This window comes from Anolis carolinensis, chromosome 2 (genome assembly GCF_035594765.1).
Source record: "Anolis carolinensis isolate JA03-04 chromosome 2, rAnoCar3.1.pri, whole genome shotgun sequence".
NCBI lineage: Eukaryota > Metazoa > Chordata > Lepidosauria > Squamata > Dactyloidae > Anolis > Anolis carolinensis.
The window spans coordinates 160457627-160480821 of NC_085842.1; the positions used below are offsets into that span (position 1 = coordinate 160457627).

The following is a 23195-nucleotide window of genomic DNA, read 5'->3' on the forward strand; positions in this document are numbered from 1 at the left end:
GTGTTCTCTCCTACAGATATACACCCGTTGCTTCGTCTTAAATCCCAGTTGATAGAAACACAGCAAAAGAAAAAAGTCAACACACTGTTTGTGAATTTTGTGTTTGCTTTCTGACAACAGCCATCACTATCATATTTTATTTCATAATTAAATAATGTAGCACTAGCAATTTCATGAATGGGGGAATGGCATTAAGGTATCTAGTAAAAAGTACCCATTTCCAGCAGATTAAACTTTTTAAAAATAAAATAAAGAAGTTTCAATTTGAAAAAGAATTTCATTTCAGTCCTAAATTTTGCCAATATGATATGTGCCAATTATGAGTAAACTGTCTAGTATCTGATTCTGCTTGTTTAGTATTTGGAAACTCACCTAACAGCTTTTATTATATAGTTACTTCACAGCATAGCCTATAATATGTGGTTTAGCTGGATTCCAGTTTAAAGGAGCATCTATATAGCGTAGCTTCAGATCTGAAAACCCAGCTTTTTCTAACTCCTTTCCAGTTTCTCTGGTCAAACAGCATCCATCAAAAAAAACATCCCAAGCTGCATCATAGATTTGCTGCCAGAAGAACATCCAGGTGGAAGGAGAAGCGAGGACATGCTCCATAAAGTAGAAAGCACCTCCCTGGGGAAAAAAACAAAACCCAGAATAAAGTGCATGTTACTTTTTGATGTTCTTTGGATAAGCTTCCATAGAAATTATTTTGTGAAAATAAGGATATTATTGTGATTGCTGCATGTGAGTTCTTCACACTGCTGTTCATCTTATATAGCACAACGAAAGAAAAAGATGTAAAACCCGACTCAAAAGTAATAAGAGTCAGGATATAATATTATACACACACACATTTTAAAGGGTTGTTGTGTCCATTGGTGAGATCAGACTAATGCATTTTGTTTGATTTATAATACTGAGTTAGATACTTTTGAGTTATATACCTTAGGACTGAGTATTGTTTCTGTGTATGTTACATGTATATGATGCTCTAATATACATATTGTGTACTACTTATGTGTGGAACCACTATTGTGTTATATAGTTCATTACATTGTTTAGAATAGACATCTGTGTTTACTCAATAGCATAAGCCTTTCCTGCCAAAGAGTGCTGGTGCCTCACAAATGACAACTCCCAGGATTCCATAGCAATGGTCTGTGATAGTTCAAGTGGTGTCAAGTTGCATTAATTCTGCAGTGTAGAAGCACCCCAAGACAACCCAAAAGTTCCCCACATTTGATGCCATAACAGTGGGATAGGACGAGGTCATCACTTTTGGTAGCAGTGATGGGAGTAAATAGAAGCCATTGTATTTGACTGCAGTGCAGGTCCTTACCAGTTACTGAAACTGAAACTCAAATCTCCCAATCATATTTCTAATTTTGACACTCATATCTCTTACTGATTCAAATTGGCTTAACTTTAATGCAGATGTGAATGTAGAATGGATGTTATCTGCAGTACTTGGGCAAAACAAATATAGATCTTCATTAAATGCAAATCTGCAATCCAGACCAGGAAACTAGAACACCCAGTGGCCAGTCATTTCAACTCAGAACATCACAGCATCTCTGAATTGTTGGAGTGTCATTTCTTTCAGGCATTTTGGACAAAATGGAAGGTCCTGGATTCATAAACATAAGAACCTAACAACACAGCTTAAAGGGCACCATCATCCACTAAAGAATGTTGAAAATCCTGGGACCATCAAGGCATCTGGGAATGCAATTGTCCCAAACCTGGGAACTGTGTCCCCAGAGATAATCCTGTCAAGCACCCATTGTCTCCCAGCCTCCCCTCATTCCATTTCCACATCCTCCTAAAGAGATGAACAGGTAACAGGCAGCTTCAAATGCATCCAGTGACAGTCTATTTCTTTTGGAAAATGGCATTTATAACCTTTTGGAAAAATCCATTTGGATATCATAACTTTTAGATAAGCATGACCTTTCAGAGGAGAGCCAAAAACCCTTTCGAGTAGAATATTCTCTTGTGGTATTTCAACCAGATATAATTATGCAAGGCAATGGTTTCAGTTGTTAGACTGAATAACCTTTTACCTCCGATCTGTTAGGAACATCTTCTTATGAACATTTTACTCTTTAATGTCACAAATCAGATTGTCATTGATCACTATATTCCAAATTTGTTTATGCCATTCTTCTAAATGAATTTCCCTTTTATCTTTCCAATTCTTTGCAACTATCAATCTTGGCGCCGTCAGTGAACTAGAGGGAGAGAGCCTGGTATGAGTGTTTACAAATTGAACAAATGTAATGGGGTTAGAGACTATACAAAATTTGAGAGAATGATAATCCAATGTGAAAAAATAAAAAAAATTAAAAATAAAAGGTACCATAAGTGATATTTATAAATTATTACTAGAAGAATAACAAAAATGAGATCATTTTACAGAATTATGGGAACAAGAATTAGGAAAAATTTTAAATATTCAAGAATGGAAAAGAATATGGAATATGAGTATCTTAAAAATATGTCTATAAGAATTAAGGAAAACTATTATAAAATAATTTGGATGTTGTATTTAACCCCAGTTAGACTAAATCAGATAGACAAGAAATGTTCTAATCAGTGCTGGAGAGGCTGCCAGGAAGTAGGCTCATATATACACATTTGGTGGTCTTGTAAATATATTTTAAAATTCTGGGATATAGTTTTTAAAGAAATAAGGGCAATAATAAAAATAGAGTTTAAAATGTACCAGAAATAGCATTACTATAAATACAGTAGAGTCTCACTTATCCAACATAAACGGGCCGGCAGAACGTTGGATAAGCGGAAATGTTGGATAATAAGGAGAGATTAAGGAGAAGCCTATTAAACATCAAATTAGATTATGATTTTACAAATTAAGCACCAAAACATCATGTTATACAACAAATTTGACAGAAAAAGTAGTTAATTACACATTAATACAATGTAGTAATTACTGCATTTATGAATTTAGCACCAAAATATCACGATATATTGAAAACATTGACTACAAAAATGCGTTGGATAATCCAGAACGTTGGATAAGTGAATGTTGGATAAGTGAGACTCTACTGTATATGATAACATGATACACACACAGCGTTGCTCCGAATTAGCGTAGGCCTACTGATGTTGGCATGACTTAAGTCACAACCAAAGTAAGTCCCATTAAAACCCTTTGACAATAATACAATTGAAGGTAATATTTAACTAAATCCAGTTAAGTGGCCATTTTTTTGGAACAGTTTGTTCAATAAAACATTACTTCAACCACGTTATATCTACTTTTTGGCTCTAAATGTCCAGTAGATTCTTGCAAAACAGGAAACCTGACATTATGTTTTGGCATAACATTTTTAGACCACGTTGTAGGAAGTGATGAGCACAATCCATATTGATAAGTATTTCCATTACAAAACTACACGCGGTTCACTTTTTCAAGAAAATGCAGAATGCATCTATGACTATCTCTTGCTATCAGAAATATTTGGGCAATGTAGCAGAACCGACTATGGAAAACAGAAACTTTCGATTGCTTTGTTATTTATTTATTTGTTGGGTAGGAAGGCTGAAGCAGCTCATCTCTTTTCTCAGGGAATTTTCATTGGCTGCCATTTGATTTGCACAGTCAGCTAAATCCAAATGCAACTCACCAGCTTCGTTTCTGGATCACCTAACCTCATTAGCTTTTTCATCATTGCCTTTCTGCCTTTTCAGTAAAATTCACAGGATTTTGAGAAAGAATTGACTATTTCTCTGTAGAATAGGAAAGGGAATGGCAACAGTGAATGAAGCTGGCCATAGTGAAACTTTTCAAGGATTGTTTTCAGGAAACAGAAAAGTGGAATACAGTAGAGTCTCACTTATCCAACATTCGCTTATCCAACGTTCTGGATTATCCAACGCATTTTTGTAGTCAATGTTTTCACTATATCATGATATTTTGGTGCGAAATTTGTAAATACAGTAATTACTATGTAGCATTACTGCGTATTGACCTACTTTTTTCTGCCAGATTTGTTGTATAACATGATGTTTTGGTGCTTAATTTGTAAAATCATAACCTAATTTGATGTTTAATAGGCTTCTCCTTAATCTCTCCTTATTATCCAACATATCCGCTTATCCAACGTTCTGCCAGCCCGTTTATGTTGGACAAGTGAGACTCTACTGTAGTTTGTACAGTGTTGCAAACTTGCCAGGATCCCAACCACTAGTCGTCGTTCCCCCTCCATGGTTTCACCAATGACCTAATGAAAAACTTCCAGGAATTTGTTTTGATGAATCACACTTCCACAAAGAAGAAAAAAGGTTTTAAAGAGTTGGTCCATGCTATCTGTTGGCATTTGGTTCGAGGGGCCTTGTGGATTCTAAATCCAAAGGTGCTCAAGTCTCTTTATATATAGTGGCATATCAATGGTGCCTCCTATATAAAATGGGAATACCAATGTTTTCTTTTTTTCTGTTTTCCCCCACCAATATTTTCAAGCCTTGGACAGGGAGGATGAACAGTATTTTAAAAAGACATTGTGCAACACATGTACCCATGGATGCGGAAGACCAACTGTATGAATAAAAATGGTGTTATGGGAACTAAAAATGAGGTCTGCACAGAAATGCAATGCAGGCTGCCTACCTAAAGCAAAGTATTCATTACAAGAGAGGAAATGTGGTATAGTGGTTTAAGTGATGTACTATAAATCTGGAGACCAGAATTCAAATCCTTGATTGAACATAGGGTTTTTTTTCCATGTCAGGAGCAACTTGAGAAACTGCAAGTCGCTTCTGGTGTGAGAGAATTGGCTGTCTGCAAGGATTTTGCCCAAGGGATGCCTGGATGTTTGATGTTTTTACCATCCTTGTGGGAGGCTTCACTCATTCCCTGCATGGGGAGCTGGAGCTGACAGAGGGAGCTTATCCATGCTCCCCCCGGATTCCAATCGGCAACCTTCAGGTCAGCAATCCAAAAAAAAGAGAGGCAAAAGCAAAACCCCTCTGAACAAATCGTGCCAATAATCCCTGTAACAGGGATACCAAGTTGGAAACGAGGCACACCCTAGCCATATCCACACATGATATAAGCACACTTAAAATGTAAGTGTTTGTGTCATATATAATCACAGAAGGAAAGAAGCTTAAACACATTCTTAGTGCAGAAGTTCTTCGTGCATGAGAAGAGATTTCACCTAAACCTTAGGAATAATTTACTGATGATAAAGTCTGTTTGTCAGTGGAATAGGCAGTGGAGTCTCCTTCTCTGGGGGTTTTAAAGCAGAGGCTGGGTGGCCATCTGCCAGGAGTGCTTTGATTGTATATCCCTGTATGACAGAAGGGGCTGGACTGAATGGCCCTTGAGGTCTCTTCTAATTCTGTGAGTAGTAAAGGTAAAGTTTTTCCCCTGGCATGAAGTCTAGTCGTATCCGACTCTGGGGGTTGGTGCTCATCTCCATTTCTAAGCTGAAGAGCCAGCGTGGTCCGTAGACACCTCCTAGGTCATGTGGTCAGCATGACTGCATCGAGCGCCATTACCTTCCTGCATGTTTTCGAACTGCTAAGTTGGCAGAAGCTGGGGCTAACAGCGGGGGTTCACTCTGCTCCCCGGATTCGAACCACCAACTTTGCAGTCAGCAAGTTCAGCAGCTCAGCGGTTTAACCCACTGCACCACCAGGGGCTCCTCTTTGAGTAGTATTTCCTATTAAACTCAGTGGGGCTTCCTTCACCATAGGCATATATAGGATTGCACTGTAATAAGCATGTTTACAAATCTAACAGAGCTCTTAGAAGGTAATTCCCAGCAATTATTGCATTTAAAAAGAAAAGTGGGACGGACCAAGGGGAATTCACCACTCATCAATTCCGTGAAGTTGAACAGTTTAAAAGAAAAGTGATAAGCAGCTCTGTACGAAAGATTGGGACTTACCCAACCCTGTCTGCCGTTATTAAACAGCTTAAAACATGGCTCTTCAAGTGTGCATTTGAACAACCAACAAGATGATAGACCTCCATCTGTTCCTTGCATTTTATTTTCCTTCCTATCCATCTTATCCCAAATCATCTCAGGCAACTCTCCGACACTGGTCCATGCACTTTATTAAATGGTCTTAAAATTATGCACTTTTATATGACTGCCCCCATTTATCCATCAGTGGTGATGCCTGTTTTTACTACCTCATTTTCATATAGTAACAACGATGGTAGTATACTGTATTCTGTGTTTTAATTGTAATTGAATCATTTAATTGTTTATTTGATTGTTGTGTTGACACTGTTTTTAGTTATTGATACTTGTTTTAACCTGTTATGTTTTGTTTCTGTTTTGGGCTTGGACCCATGTTAGCCGCCCCGAGTCCCTTCAGGGAGATGGATGTGGGATAGAAAAATAAAGTATTATTATTATCATTATTATAAAGGTCACAGGTTCAACTCCGGAGAGCGTAGTGAGCACCTGCTGTTAGCCCCAGCTTCTGCCAACCTAGCAGTTCGAAAACATGCAAATGTGAGTAGATTAATAGGTACCACTCCGGTGGGAAGGTAATGTCGCTCCATGCAATCATGCCGGCCACATCACCTTGGAGGTGTCTATGGACAATGCTGGCTCTTCGGCTTAGAAATGGAGATGAGCACCAACCCCCAGAGTCGAATACGACTGGACTTAACATCAGGGGAAACCTTTACATTTACCTATTATCATTATTAGTGCCTCAAATTCACAACTGGCCAAGACCCACCAATATTAAGCACATCTCTCTTTTTCTCTAAAAAGAGGGACCTTGTTGGGCTTTCACTCCTATTTACAACTCTTAGCAGGTGAATCTGGCTGATCGGAAGCCCCCCAGCGAAGTCTATGGTTAACGGAGGAATAACTTCTTGGATCTCCCAGGGCCCAGTCCATCACCCTAACCACTAAAACCACACTGAGAATCCCTGTTTTGGAAAATGACTATTTTGGGATTCCTGTTTCCTATAGCCCTGCTTTCCCCACTCTGTGAGCTACTTACTGGTCGCAGAACTCGCAGGACTTCGCTCAGGACTCTGGCTGTGTTCTTCACAGAGCACAGCACCAAAGTACAAACCACCACGTCCACCGAAGCATCTGGTATTTGGTGCAAGTCCTCGGCTGCTGCCACTATGCAACTCTCTAGCTTTACATGTGGATTCTTAGACAGGTTCTTGTCAAGATATTTCTGGAAGTTGGGGTTAGGGTCAGTGCATATAACCTTGCATCCTGTAGGGTAGAACTCAAAGTTGGTCCCAGTTCCTGTGCCAATCTCGAAAATTGTAAGTCTTCCTGCAGGGCTTGCAAAGTCAGAGAGGTTGCTGAAAAGATCCTTCTTCTTGGCAGACATCTTGCTGTTGTAGTGGACAGAGAAGGAATCCATAAAATAAGGGAATGCTTTTTTGCAAAGGGGATCCCACAATCCTAGGTAACACAGCAAGTAAACAGGGAGAGCACAGAAGTGGACACATAATCTAAGTAGGGCAACTAGAAAGTTAGTTTCCATGTTGACAAGAGACAAAAACTACAGAAAGAGGAAGCCGAGACAAAATAAAAGTCTCTGTGGGGTTTGGGGAGGAGTTAGTTTTTATCTGTTGCTTCCAGGGCTTTTTAAGGGGCCAATCAGATACAGCCACTCGTCCAGAAATAGTGTGATATGTGGCCAAGGCAGAACAAACAAAGTCCTTGGCAGCAGCTCTGTAGTTGCTGGTATGTCTCATATTAGAGGCACAGTTAGTTCTCTCAAGATTATGTAACAGAAAATTTTGCACTAAAGACACGGTTTCCAAACTGTCCGTAAAACTTTGTTCATATTTTCAGAGAAACTGTTGCATTTGTGGGAGCTACAAACAGAACTTGTGTAGAATTTGTGCTACCTCTTCTATCTCCATGGGATCCAGCTTTTCTCAGGCAGCAATTGGGAGTGGGGGGCTACATCCACACCACTTTAACTGCCATAGCTAAATCCTATAGAATATTATTTATTTATTTATTTATTTACAGCATTTATATTCCGCCCTTCTCACCCCGAAGGGGACTCAGGGCGGATCGCATTACACATATAGGCAAACATTCAATGCCTTTTAACATAGGACAAAGACAAACAACATAGCTCCGAGCGGGCCTCGAACTCATGACCTCCTGGTCAGAATGATTCATTGCAGTTAATTGCAGTTGGTTTGCTCTCCTGTCTGTGCCACAGCCCCGGGCTGTGAATAGCCTTTTCTTCCATAGAGGGATTGGTGCCTCATTAAACTACAGCTCCCAGGATTCCATAGCATTGAGCCACAGCAGTTAAAGTGGTGTCAGGCTGCATTAATTCTACAGTGTAGATGCACCCTGGATTACCAGGGGGTTTCCAGGGCTTTCCTCTCCTACCCAATCTGTCCTCCCCAAATATATGTTTGAGAGGTGAACATGTGTCCTGTGCGAATCTCCGTTCATTTTAATTCTCCTGAAAGGAAACAGGCATTCAGATTAGTGGCTCCGCAGGGAACAGAAAATATACATACGAATCTATGTGCTTTTCATTTATTGATGGCGCAGCAGGTTAAACAGCTGAGCAGCTGAACTCGCTGACCAAAAGGTTGGCAGTTCAAATCCAGAGAGCGGGGTGAGCTCCCACTGTTAGCCCCAGCTTTTGCCAATCTAGCAGTTAGAACATGCAATGTGAGTAGATCAATAAGTACTGCTCTGGCAGGAAGGTAACAGCACTCCATGCAGTCATGGCAGCCACATGACCTTGGAGGTGTCTACGGACAATGGCAGCTTTTCAGGTTAGAAAGGGAGATAAGCGCCAACCTGCAGAGTTGGACACAACTAGACTTAATTTCAGGGGGAAACTTTTACCTTTTCGGTATATGCAGAGAAAAACAAAACATGAAATCTAAGAGGTGCATATGCTTACTGATCACAGCACTCACATGTATTCCTAAGTTTTTCCAAACAAAAAGCAGGCATTCTTTTAAAGAATAGTCCAGAATATTTTCCTTTGTGTCATAGATTGAAAGAACAAATAGACCATACATGAGTCAAGTTGGAGGTCTAGTTGAATTGTTGGACATATTTTGATTGATGCTTTGATTGGAATGATGCATTTATCCCTATCTAGCACAAAGATTCTAAATCACACAACTACCTTATGGGGCAAGAGTAGGAAAACAGACCTTTCTTTAAAATGAGAGAGGACATACATGATTTGCAGATGGCACCATGCTACTAACAAAAAATTAGAATCATAGAATCATAGAGTTGGAAGAGATCTCGTGAGCCATCCCGTCCAACTCCCTGCCAGGAAGCAGGAAAATCACATTCAAAGCACCCTCGACAGATGGTTATCCACCCTCTGCTTAAAAGTCTCCAGATTAGGAGCCTCCACCGCAGCCCGGGGCAGAGAGTTCCACTGCTGAACAGCCCTCACAGTGAGGAAGTTCTTCCTGATGTTCAGGTGGAATCTCCTTTCCTGTAGTTTGAAGCCATTGTTCCGTGTCCTAGTCTCCAGGGCAGCAGAAAACAGGCTTGCCCCCTCCTCCCTATGACTTCCCCTCACATATTTGTACATGGCTATCATGTCTCCTCTCAGCCTTCCTCTTCTGCAGGCATGTGTCCAACCCTTTAAGCTGCTCCTCATAGGGCTTGTTCTCCAGACCCTTGATCATTTTAGTCACCCTCCTCTGGACACCTTTCAGCTCGTCAACATTTCCCTTAAGTTGCGGTGCCCAGAATTGGACACAGTATTCCAGGTGTGGTCTGACCAAGGCAGACGCAATAATCCAATGGTATTTATGCAGGTCAACATCCCATTGGCTTTTTTAGCTGCCACGTCACATTGTTGGCTCATGTTTAACTTGTTGTCCACGAGGACTCCAAGATCTTTTTCACACTTACTGCTGTAGAGCCAGGCATCCCCCATTCTGTATCTTTGCACTCCATTTTTTCTGCCGAAGTGAAGTATCTTGCATTTGTCCCTGTTGAACTACATTTTGTTAGTTTTGGCCCATCTCTCTAATCTGTTAACATCGTTTTGAATTCTACTCCTGTCTTCTGGAGTGTTTGCTATCCCTCTCAGTTTGGTGTCATCTGCAAACTTGATGATCGTGCCTTCTAACCCTTCATCTAAATCATTAATAAAGATATTGAACAGAACCGGGCCCAGAACGGAACCCTGCGGCACTCCACTCATCACTTCTTTCCAAGATGAAGACGACGCATTGGTGAGCACCCTTTGGGTTTGTTCATTTAACCAATTACAGAACCACTTAACTGTAGTTTTGCCTAGTCCACATTTGACTAGTTTGTTTGCCAGAAGGTCATGGGGGACCTTGTCGAAGGCCTTACTGAAATCCAGATACGCTACATCCACAGCATTCCCTGCCTCTAGTAAGAGATCAAATTAGTCTGGCATTACATGTTTTTGATAGATCCATGTTGACTATTAGAGATGACCTCATTTGATTCTAAGTGTTTGCAGACCACTTCCTTAATGATCTTTTCCAGCTTCACGTCGATACCAGGCAAATATTGGGATAGTTGAAATTGACCATGGCTTTCTCTTTTTTGTGCCTGTTTGGTCAACTGTTTACCGAAGGCTTTGTCGAATTCTTCAGCCTGGCTTAGAGGTCTGTAGCAGATGCCCACGACGAGATCCTTTTGAGTCCCATTTCCCTTGATTCGTATCCAGATCACATATGTGTTTTGATGTTCAAGACACATTTTAGATCTGGTTATGACTAGATAATTATTTTAAAACATTATGTTTGTCTCAAATTGTGGGGCTTGTTTTAAAAATATATACTTTTAACCTGTGAAATAGTTGAATCTTTGGATGCAGTATCTGTGGATATGGAGGGCTGACTGGAATTCATAATTTCAGGGTACTGTAATTTGTCTTATTACTTTATGGTCACTTGGAGTGTATTTCTTTATAAATCCTTTCTGGTATCCTCTTGAAACATAAAAATAGCTACAGGGTTGTCCTTTACCTCCTTGCCATAGTTAGAAGGTCAGTGAACAATACTCCCATTCTCTGTTTAAATTCTGTTTAATTCTTGCCGGAGTTGTTCTTGGGATCACATGAGTTTCATACAATTGAGAATCTTTTTGAAGACAAACAAAATATCTCATTTGCAATGGGAACTGAATGGCAAAACCATGTAAGAAATCAATTAATGTGTGTTTGTCAACTGTAAAATACGATGCATGAAGCTGATTGGCTGGGCCATGCCCGGGGAGTTGGATGATCCTGGGACTTTTGGATACTGTTACATTTTTCAGGTTTGAGCTACGCAGGTGCTGAGAGAGATGAGAGAAGCAGAGACAGATTTTGAAGTCTGCTCTTGCTTCATGAGCTGCTGGAGGGAGATTCTCCACATGGACAGAGAAAGACAATTTTAAATTGCTCATAAAAAGACATTATTATGTAAGTCGATGCCACTGATCACATGATTGTAAATATGTTGTTCTGAACCACTTTAATGGCCATGGCATAGAGCCCCTGGTGGCCAGGGAATTAAACTCTTGTGCTGGCCTGGCAGGATTGACGACTTGAAGGTTGGGTTGCTGACCTGAAGGTTGCCGGTTCTAATCCAACCCTGGGAGAGCGTGGATGAGCTCCCTCTATCAGCTCCAGTTCCTCGAGGAGACATGGGAGAAGCCTCCCACAAGGATGGTAAAAACATCAAAACATCCGGGCGTCCCATGGACAACATACTTGCAGACACCCAATTCTTTCACACCAGAAGTGACTTGCAGTTTCTCAAGTTACTCCTGACACGAAAAAAATGGCCATGGCTCAATGCATGGAATCATGGGACATGTAGTTTGGTGAGGCACCAGCACTTTTTGGCAGCGAAGGCTAAAGAGCCTACAAAATTATATCTCCCATTATTTCGTAGCATTGAGCCTTGGCTGTTAAAATGGTGCCAAACTGTATTCATTCTACAGTGTAGATGTGCCCTGTGTTGATATTGTCATGACTCATGACATCAACTTTTTCTACAGGTGACAGGCATTTTTCCCCAGTGCATGATGCACCATTTAAAAATATGATGGGCTCACTTTCACCTCAAACTTTGACCAGTTTTATAACAGTTTAATTGAATTGCACTTTTGAAAGGAATTGTATGAATTCTACTTTAGAGAATTTTTAAATGTGAACTTAAAAAAAACCCAAACAATAACCTTGCTTTCTTTTGCCTGAACACTAGATTCCCAGATAAGGAAGCAGATGTGAAAGCACTTTAAGTGCCCACACTGCAGATATGCCAGACATATAAAACACCCCTTCTATTTTTTTAAAAAATGACACCCACAAAGCACAGATGTTGGACTATGGGTGGTGCATAGTCCTGATTTTAATCCACATTCTGTCAGGCAGGTGTCTTTTATTCCTGCTCTCATGTGGACACTTTCATTTCAAACAAGGTACTGTTACTTTAAGAGATGACTGCCAGAGAAACCCGGATATATTGTGACTATTTAGGGAGGAAGCAAAGCAGGGAGCATCAGGAAGCAAATGCTCAAGAGAGAGAGAGTCACAGAGCTCCATCTGCTTTGCAAAGAAGCTGATTGAAATAGATTTCCTAGCATGGCGGTGCTGATCTTTCTCTGCCAAAGATGCATCCAGCTCCTTGCACTTCCCATCTTTGTGCTGTCCTTCCTTGGTTTGTGGGATCCTATGTGCAAAAAGGTTTTCCCGTATGTCATGAACAAATTGGCCAGATCGTACAATGTGAAGCTTCACAAGGAGAAGCAGCAACTGTTCAGTAATTTGAAGGACTTTGCGGGTTCATCAGGCCAACTCTCTCTGCTAGAAATTGGCTCCGGCACCGGGGCCAACTTTCAGTTCTACCCATCTGGCTGCCGAGTGACTTGCACAGACCCCAACCCCAACTTCAAGGATTTCCTGGCAAAGAGCATGGCTGAGAACCAGCACCTCCAGTTTGAGAACTTTGTGGTGGCCCCAGCGGAGGACCTGCGGCTTGTGTCAGATGGGTCTGTGGATGTCGTGGTTTGCACGCTGGTGCTCTGCTCTGTGAGCAATGTCACAACTGTCCTGAAGGAAGTCCTGCGGATACTCAAACCTGTAAGTATGAGGGAATGATACGGGAAGGCATTTGTAATAGGACTAGGTTCACCAAGCCTAGGAACCTTTGGCCTTCCAGATAGTTTCGGAGGAGACAACTCCCTCTGGCAGGCCAAAGATTTCCTGCTTCTGCAGTGTGTGAAGGATTTATGCAATAAGGCACACTACGGGTTTATCTACATTGCAGAATGAATGCAGTTTGATACCACTTTAATTGTCTGTCATGGCTCAATGCTATGAAATAATTAGAGCTGCTGTTTTAGAAGTTCTTTAGCTTTCGCTACCATATTGTGCTGGTGCTTCATCAGACTATAACTTCTATGCTTCCATAGCACTGAGCCATGACAACTAAAGTGGTTCAAGCTGCATTCATTCTGTTTGCCATGGCTCAGTGCTATGGAATATGTATTTGCATATTACGCTCTGATGAAAGTAGGGTAGCATTTCCAGATTTTCTGAGCAAAGTCAGAAGCCTTGGGGACATTTGAAAAAGGTATTCAGCTACAGTTCCTACAATCTATACTGGTATGAACAATGGGAGCTGGAGTTCAAAACAGCCTTTTGAAGCTCTGCTAAAGAGAGTAAAAAAGCAAAAGCTGGATAGAAAAGCCAAGAAGGTCCAAAACAGTGGTTCTCAACCGGTGGGTTCCCTGGTGTCTTGGTCTACAACTCCCAGAAATCCCAGCCAGTTTACCAGCTGTTAGGATTTGTGGGAGTTGATGGCCAAAGACATCTGAAGACCCCAGGTTGAGAATTGCTGGTTTAAAAGGTAAGTATTGGGTTGGAGGGTGAGTGGGAGAGAAGCATACATCACTCCCCGTCTTGAAAATTCACATGCCCAGAACTGATCTTGAGCCTTCATTTCCCAGTGTCATAATTCCACCACTTTGAAATACAGCATAAAGTGGGGAATTGTGTTAAAACTCTGAGAGGATAAGTATGCATCACTGAAAGATTTCAAATGAAAATAACTGCTTCGGAAGGGCAGTCCTTGGCAGGAGCACTGCAGGGCTGAAAGGACTGAACAGTCCACCCAGTCCATCACAGCAGCTGCTACTCTTAGCCCAGTAGCTGCTATTTACAATGTTTTAAAGCCAAAAATGTAATTAAATGCAAATATTCGTTTAATACTCTTGTCTAGTCTGGTCCTTAGATCCATAAGGTTCAACTAGCAGATCCTCCAGATCCATAAGGCTCCTAGCAGGTTCCTCCAGCATTCGGGGTGGGGTGGGGTACAGGAGCATTAATTTCCTTCAATTACATAGTGTACTGGGCTTGATTTGCAAGCTGTCAGTTATACAAGCTTGATTGAGAAATCTGAAATCTTGCAAGTTCCTCCTTTTGTGAAAGAAGCTTGTGAGAGAGAAGAGTATGTCTTTTGTAAGAACTCTTAACTGCATCTGTCTACATTGAAGGATTTATAGAGTTTGACATCTCTTTAATTGTCATAGCTCAGTGCTATAGAATCTTAGGATTTATAGTCTGGCGAAGCACCAGAAATATTTGCTAAAAGTATCCCAATTATTTTGGCGTAATAGGAGGATAAATAAACATAGCTGATTTGCTTTTGACTAATTTGGAATGGTACCTCATGGTGCCATTTAAATTTGTTTCAGATAGTCATTATTTCAGCTGTTATTAACAAAGTGATACCTGGAAAGATCCATATAATGTGTAACCACAGTATCATGTGTTATAAGTACGCATATGTCTGTATGCCTCGAAGTCGCCGATGATGATGATGATGATGATGATGATTAGGTAGATAAGATCTTGTAAAACTACAACCTCCATGATTCCTTTGCAATGCATGATGCCAGTTAGCCAGCTTGCATTAATTCTGCGGTGTAAATGCACTCCCTAATTCTTCTATAATTTCCTCATGAATACTCAATCTTATGTAGTCCCTGAGAGATCATGTTCAGTCATGTTGTTCTTTTTTGATACTTTTCCAACGGAGAGTGCTCAGTGTACATATTTAGCTAGTTAGCAACTAAGAGACACAGATGTACAGTAGAGTCTTGCTTATCCAACACTCACTTATCCAATGTTCTGGATTATCCAACACATTTTTGTAGTCAATGATTTCAAAACATCGTGATATTTTGGTGCTAAATTCATAAATACAGTAATTACTACATAGCATTACTGCGTATTTAACTACTTTTGTACTTTTGTTGTATAACATGATGTTTTGGTGCTTAATTTGTAAAATCATAACTTAATTTGATGTTTAATAGGCTTTTCCTTAATCCCTCCTTATTATCCAACATATGCACTTATCCAACGTTCTGCCGGTCCGTTTATGTTGGATAAGTGAGACTCTACTGTATTTAGGTATTTTAGTTATTCTGCTGCCCCAAAGACTACAGATGGAGAATTCATGGAGAATTACACTGCAGAATAACTATAGGATATAGGCTAGAATGCCCTACTGGGGTGGGAGTTGATTTTATGTTTCCTTGTAGATTATGTTCTTCCCCCTTCTGCAGGGTGGTGCCTTCTTCTTCATGGAGCATGTGGCTTCTCCCCGATCTAGCTGGAAGTACTTCTGGCAGCAAGTCTTTGATCCTACTTGGAAATATTTGGCAGATGGGTGTTCCTTAACCCGGGAGACTTGGAAGGACCTGGACAAGGCAAATTTCTCTGAAGTTAAACTGCAGCACATAAATGCCCCCTTGAATTGGACCCTGGTCCGTCCCCATATCTTTGGATATGCTGTGAAATGAGTTCATAAGTTTTGGGAAGTTTCCTGCCTCTCAGGCAGAGATCTTTGGGAAAGTAACTTTTCGGGACTATAGTTCTTAGAATCCTACAGCCCACACCTTCTGGACTGGCTGTGGGATTCTAGGTGTTATAGTCCTTCAATATGTTTTGAAGCTCTATTAAAACCAGAACAGTCATTGGCCAACTGCCTGGGGGAAGTAAAGGTGCTGGGTTCAAGGGCTTTAATGCCAAGAGTGAAATAGTCACAGCGTGGAAAACATATACAGTAGATTCTCTTATCCAACGTTCTGGATTATCCAACGCATTCTGCCTCCCACCCGGATCCACAGCTGCTTCTCTAGGCAGCAAAGGCTGAACTTTTTACGCATTAAATTTCCGACAGTGTTGTTACTATAAGTTCATTTTGTGCAATTCTATCTTTATTTGTAGTCAGTTTCTTAGTAGCCAATGTTTTCAATATATTGCGATGTTTTGGTGCTAAATTTGTAAACACACTAATTACGTAACGTTACCATGTATTGAACTGCTTTTCCTGACAGTTTGTTGTAAAACATGTTTTGGTGCTTAATTTGTAAAATCATAACGTAATTTGATGTTTAATGGGCTTTTCCTTAATCCTTCCTTATTATCCAGCATTTTCACTTATCCAACGTCCTGCCGGCCCATTTATGTTGGATAAGTGAGACTCTACTGTAGTTGTGGGGGGACATATTCCTTTGCTTTTTGGAATTGGAAAAAAAATATTTTCAAGACATGGAAGGTTGAATCCGTGGATACAGAATGTGTGGATATGATGGACTAACTGTATAAAAGCAATTGCACAAAAGTGAAATTGGGTAAACATAGCTGGCTCTTTTAGAGTCCATCTATAAAAGTACTGGCATGTTTTCGAACTGCTAGGTTGGCAGAAGTTGGGAAGATTAGCTTGTTCTTAAAGCTATAAAGTCTGTTTTCAGTTTGTCCCCAGTGCTGCTTGGGTTTTTTTTTTTTTTTTTTGGAGGAATGGGGACAACTTTTAGGAAAGTGGTGGTGGCAAACCCTAAACAGGAAGCTTCTTGATTTAAATTTTAATAAGAAATTAATATTTCATTCAAATTGAGATAAGAAAAGGTAAGAAAGCCAAGAGTTTCTGAAATATAGGAAACCTTTGGGAAAGATTTTCAATATTCTTAAACACATTCACTATGGCTACAATTAGGCAAGTTTCCGAAACAATGTAACAACTCCAAAATCTAGATTTTTTTTTTTGCTATAGCAGTGGGGGGGGGGGGGGGGCATACTACAAAGATTGCCCCTTTAAATACACCTTCAGGTTATTCTCTGTGTTGTCACCAGCCTTATTCTTTTTGAACGTTTATAGGATCTAATTGTCTGAAAGACTATATAGCCCTACTTGAGTTTTGAGATCCCTGTGAGAGGCCTGTTTTGGTCCCACCACAATCACTGGAATATATGGTGAAGATATGTATGTAGTGGGCTGTTGGGAACTATTCCACCACTGCCAACATTGTCTCATCCTCCAGCTTTTCTCAAAGTTTCAGTGATAATGAGAGTCCAGCAGAGAACAAAAGGTACAACAAATGTGGTTCCTGGATGAAAAGATCTTGGTAAGAAGCCAAAAAAATACTGGAAGAGTGACAAGTTTGCTAATTTTTGAAACTGGAGGGGGCAGTGAGTTTTTTAAAGAAACGGTTCATGGGCCCCTCTGTTCTCTGGACCCCCATCAAGGTACCAGTTGAACTGCCATCCTGCCCACGCCAGTCTCCTCTTCTGTCTTTCCGCCAACAGGCAGACCTTTTGATTTCAACAGGATTTTGGTGATCACCTGGTGGTCCAAAGGTGCTTACAATAGGAGTGTTTTACTTTTACCCTTACTGCTATGTCTTAAATGCTTTAAAAGGGTTTTAAATCAGTGCTGCTTTTAAATTATTATTATTATTATTATTACCACACCACTTTTTCTCTACCAAAGGAGACTCAAAGTGGCCAACTCAAAAAACTATAACAATGTGTGAATTAAAACTAACATGTATAAATATTAAAATAGAATTAAACATAAAAATGTTCAAAATACAAAATCAATAAAACCATTAAACAAATCTGTTAAATTACATATAACAAAACACACCCTAGCTCAGTCTTTAAAATCACCTTCTTTAAAAGCTTGCTTGAATAGAAAGGTTTTAGCCTGCCACTGGAAGGACAGAAGAGGTGGGTCCATTCTGGTTTCCCTGGGAAGAAGACGAGAGTTTCAGAGTTGAAGGGCAGCCACCGTGAAGGAAGGCTCGCTCTCTTGTTCTCACCAAACAAGCTTGAGATGGAGGTGGGACCAAGAGAAGGGCCTCTCCTGAAGATCCCAGGGTCCAGGAAGGCTCATACAAGGGGATGCAGTTAGCCAAATAGCCTGGACCTGAGCCATATAGGGCTTTAAAGGTCATAACTAGCACTTTGCATTGTGCTCGGTAACAGACTGGCAGCTAGTGAACCTACTGCAACAAGGGGGTTGTCCGCTCCCTGTAGCCAACCCTGGTGAGCAACCTGTCTGAAGGTCTTTGGACCAACTGAAGTTTCCGAGCACTCTTCGGAAGCAGCCCCATGTAGAGTGCATTGCAGCAGTCCAGATGGGATGTAACTAAGGCCTGTACCACCATGATCAGATCTGGCACCTCAAGGAACAGGCGCAGTTGGTGCACAAGTTAACTACTGCAGATACCTGGCCTCCAGGTTCAATGCTGAGTCCAGAAGGACGCCCAAAATGCAGGCCTGTGTCTTCAGGGGGAGTGTGACCCCATCCAGTACAAGCTGAATCCCTATTTCTCGATCTGCCTTCTGACTGACCAGGAGCACTCCTGTCTTGTCTGAATCAAGTTTCAATTTGTCTGCCCTCATCTAGTCCATTAATGATGATAGACGTCTATACAGAATTTTTACTAGCAACTGTCTCAACTATAGTAAACACCACAAATATCATAAAAGAGAAAGAAAAGAGGGGTACAGAAAAAGATCTACAGCAGGTTCTCCAGTTTCATTTGAAGAGGAAATCTGTGAATAAAAATCTGCATTATTTAAAACTGAAAGAACACTTCTCTAGGGATCTGTAGGTCTTCTCTTTGGTAGACCTGGAGATTTCTAGAGAGAATATGTGAGCGTTATATTAATCAAATATGTGTTATAAAAGGGGCCGTACTGGCGCAGAGGGTTAAATTGCTAAGCTGCAGAACATGCTGATCAGAAAGTCAGTGGTTAGATTCTGCGGAGCAGGGTGAGCTCCTGTTGTTAGCCCCAGCTTTTGCCAACCTAGCAATTCGAAAACAGGCAAATGTGAGTAGATCAATAGGTACTGCTCCAGCAGGAAGGTAACGGTGCTCCATGCAGTCATGCTGGCCACATGACCTTGGAGGTGTCTATGGACAACGCCGGCTCTTTGGCTTAGAAATGGAGATGAGCACTAACCCCAAGAGTCAGACATGACTAGACTAAATGTCAGGGGGAAACCTTTACCTTTACTTTATGAGTATCATATTAATCAAATCTGCAAAAAAAAAAAAAATTGCAAAGGTTAAATCTTTTACTACAACTACACATTGAACCCCTTCCACTGTAAAAATGAATACATGAGCTATATTATTAAAAGTAGCACTAATAGGACGGCTCATTTATTTATTCATTTATTAAAAACTTCATCTTTAGTCATAATTAGTTCTAAACTAATGTTGTGAACTACCTTGGTCCCATTGGTGAGCAGGGCCGGCCGGAGATATTTTTTGATGTAAAGCGGGGGTGCTGAAAAGCGCCCCCGCCACCGGCGCCCTGGCCCCGCCCAGCGTGCCCTGGCCCCGCCTCCCACGCTGCGTGGGAGGCGGGGCCAGGGCGAATAGTGAGGGGGCGGGGCCAGAGTTGGCCCCGCCCCCGTGCCCTGGCCCCGCCTCCCACACAGCGTGGGAGGCGGGGCCAGGGCACGCTGGGCGGGGGGGCGGGGCCAGAGTTGGCCCCGCCTCCCACGCTACCCCCGCTCGCCCGTCTGGCCTTTTGTAGCAGGCCAGACTCAGCGGAGGTTTCTCCAGGCCGCGATTGCGGCCTGGAGGAACCTCCGCTGAGTCTGGCCTGCTACAAAAGGCCAGACGGGCGAGCGGGGGTAACATGGGAGGCGGGGCCAGCTCTGACGCCGCTCCCCCCCCCCCGCCCAGCGTGCCTTGGCCCTGCCTCCCACGCAACGTGGGAGGCGGGGCCAGGGCACGCTGGGCGGGGGGGCGGCGTCAGAGCTGGCCCCGCCTCCCACGTTACCCCCGCTCGCCCGTCTGGCCTTGTGTAGCAGGCCAGACTCAGCGGAGGTTCCTCCAGGCCGCAATCGCGGCCTGGAGAAACCTCCGCTGAGTCTGGCCTGCTAGAAAAGGCCAGACGGGCGAGCGGGAGTAGCGTGGGAGGCGGGGCCAGCTCTGACGCCGCTCCCCCCCCCCGCCCAGCGTGCCTTGGCCCCGCCTCCCACGCTGCGTGGGAGGCAGGGCCAAGGCACGCTGGGCGGGGGGGGGAGCGGCGTCAGAGCTGGCCCCGCCTCCCACGCTACTCCCGCTCGCCCGTCTGGCCTTTTCTAGCAGGCCAGACGGGCCAGGGCGCACTGGGCGGGAGGCGGGGCACCGTCAGGGCGGTGCCCCGCCTCCCGCCCAGCCTGACGGCGCCCCCCCGGGCCTGCGCCCGAGGCGGCGGCGTCAGCTGCCGCATTAGTGGGGCCGGCCCTGTTGGTGAGCTATAGATTAAATTAAAATAAATCTGGAATAATATTTTCAGCTTCTGCAGTGAGACTGAAAGAAACAAGCAGAAAGGAACCATTTGTGAGTGATGTGTAGAGATTAATGTCCTAGCAGTTTACAAAATATTCATTGAATTGCTAGCTCCAGTTTCACTTTGAGCATGGCTGTTAAAAATGCAAGTTTTGAGAACAAATACAAATCACAAAAAAATAATGAAGAAATAATATACATATAGGCTCAGGATATGGACAGGCATAAGGAGTGCTTAACCAAATGATCAGTTAGAATAATTATCTAGACTGCTTTGAGTATTAGTGGTCAAGATGAGCACATTAGCTGTCTGTCAGTAATCGGGTTCGGTTGATCAGATATCTTTCCATAAATCAGCAGGTCCTGAAGGTGGTTGCAGCAGGTGCAATCCAGAGTTAACAAGAGTCAATGAAAGTTGATCATTCCTCATAGAAGGAATGTGGTTTCTTGCTTTCACTTTGATCGTGGCTCTTTGACCTGTTTGGAATGGGCTTATAACAACATTTGGTGAATAAATTCGTACACATTTATATGAACTTGCAAACTGGGGTGGCTTATCCACTTGGAATCCAGGAATGAATACAAGGGTTATACTGTACACAATGTTGATTTGTTAATATTGATCTAACTGTCGCTAGTCTTGGCTAAAGTAGATCAATTAAACCAATAGGACTTGCCTACATTTTTTATTTTTTGTAATTAAAAAAAACATGATACACTTGCATTGTTACAGTGATTATTCCCAGCTCAGATTCCCAATTTAACAGTGGATTGAATGGGTCTATAGTAATTGGAAGTAACCAACAGGTTGTCAGTCATTATGTATACTATATGGACATTTAGCTCAGGTTTTCAGGATAATGTAAATAGTGCAACCAAAAAACAACAACACTCCTCCCCCTACCCAAACCAAAACAAAACCTGATTCGGGCTGGGATGCATCAAGAGTCTTGGGCTGCTTCTACATTGACACTATAATGCAGATTGGATGTAAATGAACTGCTTTTGCTGTGCAGCACCTAAACAGTCATCCCAGAAACTGGTTTGAGGCTGGGATGGTGACTACAGTATCAATTAATTGTGGATCGGAATCAAATCCAGTCTGCTGAGATGCAATGATACACCTCACCATTTGTGATCTCTACTGGACTTGGCAGGAAACAGGAAATGAGAACACAGGAGTGGAAAGAAGATACCCCATGGAAATGATGTGGTCTCCCCTCCCAGGAGGTGTTTGCTGTGTTTCCAGGTTTTGTAAAGCGCGTTGGTGCTTGAGATGTCCTGACAAGCACACCACATTTTTCTATCTCAGACTGGAGCCCTACATGGGATATACTGTGATCGGTTGCACCAGATTCTTTTTGGCTTATTCTGGACTTTCTGGTGAGTTTTTTTTTACATAGTGTTTCTGACTTAATGAGAGCTTCAGCACATATTGGGAATATACGTTTTTTGGTCACTCTGACTTCGAGCCGGCTTCAAGCTGCATATGGTCCATTTAGATCAGTGGTTCTCGACCTGTGGGTCCCCAGGTGTTTTGGCCTACCATTCCCAGAAATCCCAGCCAGTTTACCAGCTGTTATGATTTCTGGAAGTTGAAGGCCAAAACTGCTTTAGATGCAGTAACAGTCTAGAACCCTGCTTTTTTTTTGGGGGGGGGGAGGGGATAAGTGTGCTTTGGATCCAGTTGATCGAAGGCCATTTCAAAACTGCCTCCAACCTGCTCCTAGAATACTTTATTTAGATCCTTACTATTAAACTGGCAGGAGTCTTTGTAGGCATCCCTGGATCATGTATGTTGGGTGGACCAGTCTACTGGAGTGGGGTGTAGTGTACAGGCAGTCATCTGTCTTACAAATGAGTCATGGTTAAGAACGGAGATGACACAACAGGAAGCAAGAGAAATACACCTCAGAAGGGAAATTCACTCCTGGAAGAATTAGCTTGAGAAAAGGTGCCTCTACTGAAGCTTTATCGCCAATCCTTGTTTCCAAAACAAGACACATTTGACAAAATCCAATTATCACAGGGACAGAAAGTGAGGTGAAATCTTCTGAACAGGGACACAGACAGAAAAGGAACCTCACAGGGGTGTTAATTCTTCCCTATGCTATCCAAAGCTAATATACATGTATATTTGGCTGGAGTTGCACTTAAAGATGTATCTGTTCTGACTTACATAAACATGCAGCTTAAGAACAAACCTACAGAGCCTATCTTGTTCATAACCTGGGATGGGAAGCCAGGATGGGAAGTATAATCCGATTCTCTCTCTCTCTCTCTTTTAACCTCTTTTTCTATGTTTACTTTTCCTCTTGATACTTTCCCACTTTTCTATTGATATATTGTTCCACCACTTTCAATGTATCATGCTTCACTATAAAAAAAATAAAAATTATTCACAAAAAAAAAGAACAAACCTACAGAGCCTATCTTGTTCATAACCTGGGGACTGCCTGTACTACAATTCATCCCAATCCACCATAGGGAAGACTATGTCTAGAGAACAGGAAGGAAAAGGGTAGATATGGCATCAAGGCTGGCACTGGCTGTCCCTTGGGGGTGGGTGGGGGCAGAATGACATTTAATCCAAGAGAAAAGGTTAAAACAAGA

The 23195-nt window shown here is 42.1% G+C and overlaps 2 protein-coding genes across 3 annotated transcripts; one reads left to right on the forward strand and one right to left on the reverse strand.

Annotated features, from left to right (window-relative positions):
- Positions 1–95: 95 nt before the first annotated feature.
- Positions 96–7581, reverse strand: LOC100557610 (N6-adenosine-methyltransferase TMT1A). The gene is made up of 2 exons (XM_003216925.4): positions 6997–7581; positions 96–630 (listed from the first exon to the last, which is right to left on the reverse strand). Exons 1-2 carry the CDS (start codon positions 7498–7500, stop codon positions 394–396), a joined length of 741 nt encoding a protein of 246 aa, XP_003216973.2. The 5' UTR covers positions 7501–7581; the 3' UTR covers positions 96–393.
- Positions 7582–12420: 4839 nt separating this feature from the next.
- Positions 12421–16404, forward strand: LOC100557412 (N6-adenosine-methyltransferase TMT1A). 2 transcript variants are annotated; one of them, XM_016991206.2, is made up of 2 exons: positions 12421–13077; positions 15546–16404. In XM_016991206.2, exons 1-2 carry the CDS (start codon positions 12580–12582, stop codon positions 15804–15806), a joined length of 759 nt encoding a protein of 252 aa, XP_016846695.1. In that variant the 5' UTR covers positions 12421–12579; the 3' UTR covers positions 15807–16404. The 2 variants fall into 2 exon arrangements, with proteins under 2 accessions (XP_016846695.1, XP_003216972.1); XM_003216924.4 differs by having other exon boundaries at positions 12459–13077; positions 15570–16404.
- Positions 16405–23195: the final 6791 nt, after the last annotated feature.

What these genes read in the sequence shown, in the direction of transcription:
- LOC100557610 (XM_003216925.4), bottom strand. Translation starts at nt 7,500, where the DNA reads ATGGAAACTAACTTTCTAGTTGCCCTACTTAGATTATGTGTCCACTTC. An exon ending in TCCTGCGAGTTCTGCGACCA is followed by an intron (nt 631 to 6,996) that starts GTAAGTAGCTCA and finishes TTTTTTCCCCAG; the next exon opens with GGAGGTGCTTTCTACTTTAT.
- LOC100557412 (XM_016991206.2), top strand. Translation starts at nt 12,580, where the DNA reads ATGGCGGTGCTGATCTTTCTCTGCCAAAGATGCATCCAGCTCCTTGCA. An exon ending in TCCTGCGGATACTCAAACCT is followed by an intron (nt 13,078 to 15,545) that starts GTAAGTATGAGG and finishes GTTTCCTTGTAG; the next exon opens with ATTATGTTCTTCCCCCTTCT.